Here is a 12,910-nt window from a genome sequence, read left to right on the forward strand (position 1 = left end):
TTGTAGCCAATGCGCACACGTTATGACGAACCTCCCCGACAGATTCCAACGCAGTGCAGAATCTGTTCTTGAGAGATTATATACCGCCTAACTAGCAAAATTGGAGATGGACACGGCCCCAACATTAGACCATAAATCGTGTCAAGGCCCAAAACGTTTTCAAAGTGTCTTACATTGTGAACTGCTTCCTAGCTGCCTGTGTGAAGCTCTGTGAATGAAAACACACCCGAGGATTCAGTCTAGACATTATTGTGTCACTGTTTGAACAATGATATCCATCTTTAACTGGGACTGCATTTCAAGGTTCAAGGTTAAGTCTAAATGGATAAAAACACACATTTGATTGAAATGAATCTTTCAACAGTGTTGCTGAAGTGATGGTGGAAGGTGTGGGTCCCAGCTCCACTCTGTCTCCTGGACAACTAACAAGAACACAAAGAAGGAGACAGAGAAGAAGAAATGCAACCGAAAGGTCAGAACAACAAAGTGTACCCATGGCAACGTGTGTATGTTGTACCCATGGCAACGTGTGTGTGTGTGTGTGTGTGTGTGTGTGTGTGTGTGTGTGTGTGTGTGTGTGTGTGTGTGTGTGTGTGTGTGTGTGTGTGTGTGTGTGTGTGTGTGTGTGTGTGTGTGTGTGTGAGGGCACAACACAAGGAGACCAAAGGTATTGCTTAGGGGCACGGTAGCGCAGTCAGTAGCGCTGTCGCCTCACAGCTAGATTTGAGGCGACAAAAATGACCCCCCCCCCCCCCAGACCAATAGATATTTGTGGGCTGCCGCTGCCTTTAGCCTCTGGCTCATCATCCGTCACGGACACACTGTACCACCTGGCTGGTACTCAGGGGTAAAAGTGGGCCGTAACGGTACACCGTATCGGGAAGAAGAGGGGAAAGAAATGCTGTCAAAATCCCATATTATAACCTGCCTGTCCAACAATAAAACTCATACTGTTAAATCAACATAAGTATTAGTTTTCTTATAAAGTGCTCCTAAATGGCTCCAGTGTGTTTGTGTCAACATATTCTGTGTTGTTTGTTGTGTTTAATTACTCCACGGAGAGGATCTGTTCACTCGCAACAAGCCACAGCGCTGTCAATGCTTGTCTGTGGGTTAAGCTGAAGACTCGTCCCAAAACACGCTCACGCCCATTTCTTTCGCAGACCATCGATTCTTGTATTCTTGTATTTGTTTTACTGAGGATAAGGTTAGGAATAAGTTTAGGGTTAGGCATAGTTTACTGAGGTTACGTTTAGGAATAAGGTTAGGTTTAGACATAGTTTACTGAGGTTACCTTTAGGAATACCAGGTGAATACCGCCGGATTTGCCCCGGGGCCACTGTGTTTTGGGGCGAGTGTTTTGGTATTCATCTGTAGTGGGCAATTTGCATGCGTTTGCAATAATGCTGTCAGGATCAGATTATTAGATATTATCAGATATTAGAAGTGTATTGGGTTTAGTACCAAATACATTTTACTCTGGGAAGGTGAAACATTTTGTGAAGCTTATGACTAAATATATGAGCCAGTAGACAGAGGAGTGACTGGTTTAGAAGTTCTCAAACATTCAGTAATGAACCAGCCCCTCAGACAGAGTAAATCAATTTAAACTTTAATGTTAGTTCATGCTATTAAGGATTCTTCTTATGGAATATATGAGTCAGAAACAGAGTGTTGTGTGATTGTTATGATTCCAGAAGTGACGACCAGAGACAGACACCAGAGTCTCCAGAACACACCAATGAACCAGACTCCCAGACACAGTAAGTAACTGTAAACTTTAATTCATGTTAGCTAAAGGGATATTTCACTTTAAAAAAGTAAAATTAGGACATTGTATCGTCTACTCAGGCTTTTGGGAGCACCCTGGACAGTTTTAAGTTGATAGATTCAGTATTTAGATATTTGATATTCATTTTATCAGACACGCCCCCTTCCTATTCAAACCCATTGTAACTTCAAACTTCATTTTAACCATGTTAGATTCATCAGAAACACCCGTCCTTGGTTCTGGTGACTCAGTCTAATACGCGAAGAGACCGAGTTTTTTCAATTACTTTTTTCATTTATTTTTTTTTAAAATTGGAAAATGAAATAAATGTAATACAATAAAGTAATTAAATAAAATAAATGAAAAAAGTTATCAAAAAAACACGGCCCCCTCACGAATTAGGAGGGCACTATGAGTCACCAGAACCAAGGACGGGTGTATTTGATGAATCTAACATGTTTAAAATTGAGTTTGAAGTTACAATGGGTTTGTATAGGAAGGGGGCGTGTCTGATAAAATGAATGTTAGGTTCTTGATCGTTATCTTAAACCCCCTTGCTGTTTGATCACACACAGATAAAGAAAGACACGTGACACACGAGATCTCTTTTACTCGTACGAGGATTGTAAACGACCATGTATCTCACTGGACACGATCCCAACTTACAATGGCGCATCCTCCCCTCTGCCAAGCACTTTATTATCAAAAGACAGGAGAAAGGAGGAGACAGTGGAGTGGAATTCTACTAGCTGATAAGGACTGTCAGACATATTACACATTGGATTAATACATTGCAGGAATTCAATTAAATGAATACAAATCAAAGAAAGAACTTATATACACACATTATAATATATATCTTTGTACACAGATATTATAAACTGGTCCTAACATTCCCTCCTGTTGTTCATTTAATTAATACTTCTGAACATCAATCACATTTTTCTTGCCTTCACATTTCAAAATGAACATCATAACAGGATTTTTATTAATCAACCCAACAACTCAAACATTTGCCTCTTCGCTTCCAGTGGCCTTGGGACTAACTTTCTATGTCACTCTCAAATAGGGCTTGAAAGGAATACACACTCTCGTGTGGAGTGGAGCACTTGGGACAAATCTCGTCATCAGTCTGAGACAACGCCGCATGTCTGCACGACCTTTTCATTGACCATACACTAATGGTCTTGCTTTGCGTCACTAACATTCTTGGAATTAATGTCATCTGAAATAAAAAAACACCACATGTCCTTTTTATCAGAAACGCAGACCCCTCCACTCGCAGCAGTCAAAAGGTCAAAAGTCCATCTATTCTGGACGGCCATTAACGACGCTGACTCAAACTCACGGTTTTGGGCCTCTTCATGGTCATTGTAGCATTGAGGAACAGGCTACGTCTATAGTTAATTGTCTCTACACGTAACATAAGCTTTCCCACTCCAAGATGGGGAAAGAGAGACAAACCAACCTTATTGGCACGGGATTACCAGTGAGATTGTATTTTTCTTACAACCTCCAATTCTTAGTTGATCTAAACAAACACGGGGGAGTCAGCATTAATGTCTGTTGACAATTGTGTTCGTTGATCTGACCCTTCTTCACAGAGCCAGCGTGGACATAACAAAGGTTAGGCTCCCGAGTGACATACAGGCTTAACAGTGCTATTTAGGGCGTATTTCAACTGATGGTACGGTTTACACGGCAAATAGCTGCTGTTAGTTCAAAGTCATTTTCTCCCAAGGCTCACCAGCGATATTGGATTTCGAGGCATGTCACTTCTCATGACCAGTTGTGTGAAGCAGATATATTTATATGTGTGCAAACATAAACATTCACATTTTAGTCTTAGCGATTTGATTAGCGTAAAAATATACCTATATATATTTAGATTTAGACGGTGAGAAACATTTTCGTCAACACTCCTCGATTTACGAGTAACTTTAATAATACAAATATATAATACACTCATAGAAATTAAAAAACTCACAAAAATACCAGGGGTGCAATTCTAAGTGTAATAGGAATGGGGATGGGGAATATTCTAATGGGAGTCTTCTCCAGGTTTGGGTCTGACCTGAGCTCTATCCGCTCGGCCCCACCCGCTGCTGGCTTTTTCACTCCTATTACTTAAATATCTGATAATGTTCGCACCAATTTACAGTGGCCTTTTGTGGATCCAAATAACACGTTTCACAGCAATTGTGTTGGTGACCAGGACTCGGAACGGACCCTCTCAGCAGAGTTGGTCCTGGTCCTTTCGCTTGATGATCTTTATCACGGCATGCAGATCACCAGTGCTTCAGTCCCTGTAGGGAGAGAGAAAAGACTAGACAGATAATTTGCACTTTGGACTTTATTCGCATTATGGCTATGGCCGTTTTGACACATCTGTACTTCAATCTAGTTTTACAGTATCATCACTTTTCAAGAAGTGGAAATAATAGTCTTACATATGGCCTTTCGTTACCTTTTCATTGTCTAAAAACATGTACAAAACTGTTGAAAATTATAAGTGTGAAAATGCTGCTTAATTATATATTATATGTGTACCATCCCTCCTGTTTGAGATATGACCTATGGTCATGACTCAACTTCAGATCCTAAGTGTGAAATGGTCTGTGTCACTGGTGGCAGACATAACAAATAAAAACTCCCAATGTGAAGCGCGACTAGGTTCCTTTGCTATCTTATCTACATAATCGTTTCCCAGGCGTAAAAGTGCCTCTGCTAGTCTACTGTGCAGCAAAAAATAAACAAAGTAGAAAATGCATCTTGGCAACGAACTTTAGTGAGATGAGGTTCAGTACATATCAAAAATTTACACAGGTTCCAGGTCTTAATGGGTTAGTTAAGAGACATTTGGAGTAAAAACCTAGAGGCCTTAACATCTTTCAGTTTGGACAAAGGGATTAGTATGGTCAGGCAAGGCCTACACAGAGGAGCTCGTCTAATCTTTTTTTTTTTTTATCTTAACAAACCAGTTAAACCCATAATTTTGCATCATGTCATGCTGAGTGAGTGGCCTAGGAAGCTAGATGCTTTATTGCCCGTGACCTTCAAGTGCTTTAAGAGCTTACTTGTGGTTTTCCACACATACCTCACGTGTGTGGGAGATTCTCCCAAAAATAAATCAACACAAGAGATAGCGTGAGACAACTGAGAAACGTGGCCTCAAAATTTGCTATTTCCCTTGAGAAATTGGCTGGACTTAACAAGCCCTTGTGGAATACTCAAATGAGTAGAAATACTTAAAAAATTTGTACAGATACTTTAAAGTTCCCAAACTGAGTAAACATACTCTAAACTGAAAATTATTTGAGCTTCTCCTGTTCTTTCTTGGCTGGACTTCACACGCACACGCACACACACACACACTCACACACTCACGCACACATGTGAACACACACACACATGCAGACAGTCAGACAGACACACATACAATCTGCACATTACAGATTTGGTTCAGACTCATGCATCACTTCTATAATATTTCTCACTCCTCTCACACACACAGTACCTGACACTCTCCAACGTACGTGACGTCATTCCACATGCTTCAAACACACACAGTCTTTTCGGTACATGAAACTACACACATGCACGTATACAAGCACACACGCACGTCATAACCCATTTGTTCACACTACTGTTGCTACCCTTCACACTTTACATATAGTACATATGTATTACACCCAAACACCACATTCACTTACAATTCATGTACACTAACACCTGAACACACATGCACACTCTCTCTCTTCCTCCTTTCATGCAGAAAAATAACTTCTAGGTGGACTGTACTGCCATGTACTGTGATTCTCATGTTGTTACTAAAAAAAAAAATACATTCATCCACACACATACATACACTCTTACTCTCATTTAAACATCACTCCTTCCATGTCGTTGTGCACCACGACATGGAATTTTGAAATGTTTAAATGATTACTGCATCTATGTGGGGCAATTCATACAGATCACGAAAAATGCACAATCCACTCTCTCATTTACACATCTTTTAGACAAAACAAAACATGTTCTTCTTACTACAAAACTCTCTCTCTCTCGCTGTCGCTCTAATGCGCACAGCCTCCTACCTTCTTCTCTTTCTCTCTTCTCTAATCTCTCTCATCATTCCAACCATCCACTGTTGTGTTTGACTCGCAAACAACCATAAAGTGGCCCTTATGTCCACATCTACCACATCTATACATAAATCCGGGGGCCTTCTTTGGCCTTATATTCTTTCTTCCCTTTGGTTTCACTTCTTCGTTGGTAACATCGACTACAATCACTTGTTTCCCAGGATCTTCTTTTTCCTTCTCCATATTAGCAGTCAATTACTATTATGTGGGTGAACTTAAATATGTGTGGTTATTATAATGTTCTGTTCAATGTGTAGAAATTATTTTAATCACTGTAAATATCTTGTTCTTATCCTAACTAAGTGTATAGTATTTCAAACTTTATCTAGGCACTGCTGTATACTGGCCAAAAACTGTATCACACCCAAATTCACCACGTCCACCACGTGTAGACGTGCCCCAGGGAATCACGCACTTATCACTCACTTATCACATCCAAACCATACACCGTACACCCCTGAGATTGTTATGGGGGTTATACTAGATATATAGAATAAATATAGACAAAGCAGTTTACACGACTAGATTTCCCCGGAGGGGGCTGTCAGACCCACTGGCTTTCAACCACCGTGACAAACACACACTCAACTTGTACCAGTATACTCTTGCAGCTAATAAAATGCAGTGGCTTTCGCCACTACAACACAACTATAACTGTAGTTGCTTATCTATGCACAACTACAACACACTTGTCAATATTACACCTTAGTAATAACAACAATATGTCCACACAAGGACCACACACTTGTCAATATTACACCTTAGTAATAACAACAATATGTCCACACAAGGACCACACACTTGTCAATATTACACCTTAGTAATAACAACAATATGTCCACACAAGGACCACTTACGTGTTTCTTATAGGTGTGTGATCACGTTCAGATTTCGGCAGTCGTTCGTCGAAGAGAAGATTTCGGACTTGCTTGGGACACCGGCCTGGTGCGAATTTACACCCCAGGGCTTGCAGGACCCTCTTGGATCTCTGGCTATCGATAGACTTGCGATGCGTCCTCTTCTCCTCTTCCAAAAACGACGTAGAAATCCGACACGAAGGACCAGTGAAATGTTAGGTTCTTGATCGTTATCTTAAACCCCCTTGCTGTTTGATCACACACAGATAAAGAAAGACACGTGACACACGAGATCTCTTTTACTCGTACGAGGATTGTAAACGACCATGTATCTCACTGGACACGATCCCAACTTACAATGGCGCATCCTCCCCTCTGCCAAGCACTTTATTATCAAAAGACAGGAGAAAGGAGGAGACAGTGGAGTGGAATTCTACTAGCTGATAAGGACTGTCAGACATATTACACATTGGATTAATACATTGCAGGAATTCAATTAAATGAATACAAATCAAAGAAAGAACTTATATACACACATTATAATATATATCTTTGTACACAGATATTATAAACTGGTCCTAACAATGAATATCAAATATCTAAATACTGAATCGAGCAACTTAAAAACTCTCTGAGGGGCCCACAAAAGCCTGAGTAGATGATAAAATGACCCAAAATGTTTTTGAAAGTGAAATTTAAGGAGTTTCCATTAGGAATGTACTGTGATGTTTAGTGATTGTGATGATAACAGAGATGACAGAAACAGTGTTGTGTGATTGTGAAGATAACAGAGATGTGATTGTAATGATAACTGAGGTGACAGAAACAGTGTTGTGTGATTGTGATAACAGAGATGACAGAAACAGTGTTGTGTGATTGTAATAACAGAGGTGACAGAAACAGTGTGTTTTGTGATTGTGATGATAACAGAGTTGACATAAACAGTTTTGAGTGATTGTAATGATAACAGAGGTGACATAAACAGTGTTTTGTGATTGTGATGATAACAGAGGTGACATAAACAGTGTTGTGTGATTGTGATGATAACAGAGATGACATAAACAGTGTTGTGTGATTGTGATGATAACAGAGATGACAACCAGAGTCAGAAACCAGAGGCTCCAGCAGCCAGCAGCACAACGAGTGGCATCTACTCTTCAGACATCAGTGATGAACCTGGACCTTCACACTCAAAGTAAGATCACTGATCAGGAAACTCAATGTTGTGATAGAATCCTCTTAGATTTACTTAAAACCCTGGGGATCCGTTTCACAAAGGCAGAATGAAATCATCCTGGATGTAAGATAAATCCAGGTTTGACCAAGTCTACTCAGTGCAGCCTGGTTTATTCTATTCCACGAACGCCAAGCCAGGCTGAGAAGGAGTGACTAGGTCAAGACAGACTTGTTCAAGTCAGTCTGAATGTGCTTTCACGTCTTCTCCAGTAGACATGAGGTCGAGCACAGATTTATTCAACAGCCCACAAGTTTGATCATAGATTTATTGATCCTGAAATGGAGAAGAAGCTCTTACGAGGAAGTAAGCTTATACAATAATTACTGCTGCTGTGATTCAGGCGGTGAAACCGAGTGAACCTTTTTCTGACTGGTTTTCCAATCTCACTGTGACAGATGTATGTCATCACATTGTATGTTTTAGTTTGACAGAAAGTAATTAGGATTGTTTTTTTAGGGGCTTTTGATGTAAGAATACATACAATAAAAATCATAGTTTATTTTAGGCAACTATTGTTAGGTATGTCCATATTATGACCAGGGATATGCTCTAAGAGGGTTGAAAATGCATGTTTAATTTCACCACGTCTTTAATGTTAGTTCATGCTATTAAGGATTCTTCATGAGAAATATATGAGTCAGAAACAGAGTGTTGTGTGATTGTTATGATTCCAGAAGTGACGACCAGAGACAGACACCAGAGTCTCCAGAATACAATGAACCAGACTCCCAGACAAAGTAAGAAACTGTAAACTTTAATTCATGTTAGATTAAGGAGTTTCCATCAGGAATGTACTGTGAGGTTTACTGATTGTGTACATGGAGGAGGAATGGAAGGGTGGGGGTCCACAATAATGGTTTACATGGAGGAATGAAAGGGTGGGGGTCCACAATAATGGTTTACATGGAGGAATGAAAGGGTGGGGGTCCGCAATAATGGTTTACATGGAGGAATGAAAGGGTGGGGGTCCACAATAATGGTTTACATGGAGGAATGAAAGGGTGGGGGTCCACAATAATTGTTTACATGGTAACATGGTCAACTCTGAATTAGATTGGCTTACCATGATATTTCACACTACCTCAACCAATCATCACTCCTCATGTGTAAACCTACATTACATTACATTACATTACAGTCATTTAGCAGACGCTTTTATCCAAAGCGACTTACAATAAGTGTATTCAACATAGGTAGGGAACGAAAACTACTAATCACCAGAAGTCTTTAGTGCATTTTCTGCAAAAACAAGCAACCAAGAGTATACCTAGTGCTAAGGTAAAAGTGCAATATATCAGCTACCTATTTCCTTAAACAGATGAGACAAAATAGCGAAATCAAATGAGCAGGAGCTAAAACAAATAAGTGTATCGACTAAACAAGATTCAATAAACAATACAACAATAGAAAACAAGCGTTCGTACAACTAACTAAAACTAAAGCAATCAGAGACAGAGTAAGGCGGGTCATGTCGCTGTCATTCTAAATGTTTACTGTTCTGAGGTCAGAGTGAGAGCACATCGCTGGACGATAATAATCATTGTATGGAGTTACAGTAACGCGTTACTTATTAACACATTACTCTCAACAATGTCACTTTTAATAGTTTATAAAGCTCTAAATGGTCGGCACCTTCCTACTGTACCTCTATGACTGCCTAGAGAGATATGTTCCAAACCGGCCCCTCAGGTCTTCAAGTGCTGACCTGCTCGAGGTGCCTACAATGACTTATAAAAAATACGGTGAAGCAGCATTCTGCTTCTACGGACCGACAGTGTGGAATAAACTCCCATTACACCTAAGACAGGCAGCCTCTGTGGATAGCTTTAAAGCACCATTACACCTAAGACAGGCCTCTGTGGATAGCTTTAAAGCACCATTACACCTAAGACAGGCCTCTGTGGATAGCTTTAAAGCACCATTACACCTAAGACAGGCCTCTGTGGATAGCTTTAAAGCACCATTACACCTAAGACAGGCCTCTGTGGATAGCTTTAAAGGTATCATGACATTCATTTTCACTTTTTGTATTTTCAATGTTTTATTTGGGGTTTTATGACCTCAATTACACCCAAAAAACCTGAACTTAGAACATTCAGTGGATTTTCTGTGGTCTGGGGTTTTCTGAATAATTAGGCTGAAAAGTAATCTGAGCTTGGCCCTTCGACAGTGAGGTCACAGTCGATTAATCCCGCCCACTCTCCTCCTCGCCCCTCCCCTCCCCTATCCTTTCCTTTGGGGGGGGCGGAGCAGAGGCGATGATTGACAGGCAAAATCCCTCACCAGCGACACCCGCAGGCAAAGATTTCTTTTTTCATTGCAGTTGAAAAGGCTTTAGAAATGTGAGAGAAAAACACCTGCCATGGATCACTGGAATGGAATTTTCACTTAAAACTTTTTGTACACTTTTGAAGGACCAGGACAAAGACTTTGAATGTGGTGTAAAAGTGAATGTCATTAAACCTTTAAAGCACCATTACACCTAAGACAGGCCTCTGTGGATAGCTTTAACGCACCATTACACCTAAGACAGGCAGCCTCTGTGGATAGCTTTAAAGCACCATTACACCTAAAACAGGCCTCTGTGGATAGCTTTAAAGCACCATTACACCTAAGACAGGCCTCTGTGGACAGCTTTAAAGCACCATTACACCTAAGACAGGCAGCCTCTGTGGATAGCTTTAAAGCACCATTACACCTAAGACAGGCCTTTGTGGATAGCTTTAAAGCACCATTACACCTAAGACAGGCCTCTGTGGATAGCTTTAAAGCACCATTACACCTAAGACAGGCCTCTGTGGATAGCTTTAAAGCACAGCTCAAGACCTATTTCTTCACTCTTGCTTTTAGCTGATTCTTTGGTTGATTTTTTAAGTCCTCACTGTATTGCCTATTTTAATGTTGTTTTATGCTTTTGCTTTTCTTTTCTTTTCTTTTATTTATTTGTTAGCTTTTTTGTTAAATTGGTTGTAACTGTAATTGTATTGTTGCTCTGTAAAGCACTTTGAGCTGCATTTCATGTCATGAAAGGTGCTATACAAATAAAGTTTATTATTATTATTATTATTTGTAAAATAATGTGAGTTAGACCAGTGTTTTAAATCATGATCATGTCAAGGACCCCCACACTGATATGTATTAATCTATAGACCCTCACACTGATATGTATTAATCTATAGATCCTCACACTGATATGTATTAATCTATAGACCCTCACACTGATATGTATTAATCTATAGACCCTCACACTGATATGTATTAATCTACAGACCCTCACACTGATATGTATTAATCTATAGACCCTCACACTGATATGTATTAATCTATAGACCCTCACACTGATATGTATTAATCTATAGACCCTCACACTGATATGTATTAATCTATAGACCCTCACACTGATATGTATTAATCTATAGACCCTCACACTGATATGTATTAATCTATAGACCCTCACACTGATATGTATTAATCTACAGACCCTCACACTGATATGTATTAATCTATAGACCCTCACACTGATATGTATTAATCTATAGACCCTCACACTGATATGTATTTGTCCACAGACCCCCATCTGAAAATAGTTTCTGCCAGGGACCTCCATAAGAGAAGATTTGAATCATTTGTCCAATTAAAACAAATAGCTGATCTACAAGCTCACAACACGTCAGGATATGAAGTGTTGTGAGCTTGTAGATCTGCTATTTTTCCATCCATCCTCCATCTTCAACCGCTTATCCGGAGTCGGGTCGCGGGGCCAGCAGTTCCAGCAGAGAGCTCCAGACTTTCCTCTCATGAACAACATTAGCCACTTCCTCTTGGGGGATCCCGAGGCGTTCCAAGGCCAGTGTGGAGATGTATTCCCCTCATCTGGTCCTTGGTCTGCCAGGGGGTCTCCTCCCAGTGGGACGTGCAGCGAGGACCTCCCTAGGGAGACGTTCGGAAGGCATCCGTACTAGATGCCCGAACCACCTAAGCTGCTCCTTTCCAAGTGAAGGAGCAGTGACTACTCTGAGTGTCTCCCGGGTGACCGAACTTCTCACCCTATCTCTAAGAGAGATGAACTTCTCACCCTATCTCTAAAGGAGATGAACTTCTCACCCTATCTCTAAGGGAGATGAACTTCTCACCCTATCTCTAAGGGAGATGAACTTCTCACCCTATCTCTAAGGGAGATGAACTTCTCACCCTATCTCTAAGGGAGAGGAACTTCTCACCCTATCTCTAAGGGAGATGAACTTCTCACCCTATCTCTAAGGGAGATGAACTTCTCACCCTATCTCTAAGGGAGATGAACTTCTCACCCTATCTCTAAGGGAGATGAGCTTCTCATCTCACCCTATCTCTAAGGGAGATGAACTTCTCACCCTATCTCTAAGGGAGATGAACTTCTCATCTCACCCTATCTCTAAGGGAGATGAACTTCTCACCCTATCTCTAAGGGAGATGAACTTCTCACCCTATCTCTAAGGGAGATGAACTTCTCACCCTATCTCTAAGGGAGATGAACTTCTCACCCTATCTCTAAGGGAGAGGCCAGCCACCCGTCTGACAAAACTCATTTCGGACGCTTGTATCCGCGACCTTATTCTTTGGGTCATGACCCACATTTCATGACCATGAGGTGAGAGTAGGAACGAAGATTGCTCGGTAGACCGAGAGCTTTGTCTTCTGGCTCAGCTCTCTTTTCGTCACCACAGTGCGGTACAGCGACTGCAATACCGCTCCTGCTGCTCCCATTCTCTGGCTATTTTTGTTCCAACATTATATACCGCCTAACTAGCAAAATTGGAGATGGACACGGCCCCTAGACCATAAATCGTGTCAAGGCCCAAAACGTTTTCAAAGTGTCTTACATTGTGAACTGCTTCCTAGCTGCCTGTGTGAAGCTCTCTGA

The 12,910-nt window shown here is 40.8% G+C and overlaps 1 protein-coding gene across 1 annotated transcript in view; it reads left to right on the forward strand.

Annotated features, from left to right (window-relative positions):
• LOC308081226 (uncharacterized protein) overlaps positions 1-12,910 on the forward strand; it is a gene marked incomplete at its 3' end in the record, with an annotated part of 65,600 nt that overhangs the window by 42,183 nt on the left and 10,507 nt on the right. Inside the window, exon 10 of the mRNA XM_080457615.1 lies at positions 1,698-1,763. Within this exon, the coding sequence (XP_080313741.1) occupies positions 1,698-1,763 (66 nt within the window). The remainder of the gene's footprint in view (positions 1-1,697; positions 1,764-12,910) is intronic.

This window comes from Gymnoscopelus braueri, assembly GCF_963280865.1.
Source record: "Gymnoscopelus braueri genome assembly, contig: SCAFFOLD_83, whole genome shotgun sequence".
Lineage (NCBI taxonomy): Eukaryota > Metazoa > Chordata > Actinopteri > Myctophiformes > Myctophidae > Gymnoscopelus > Gymnoscopelus braueri.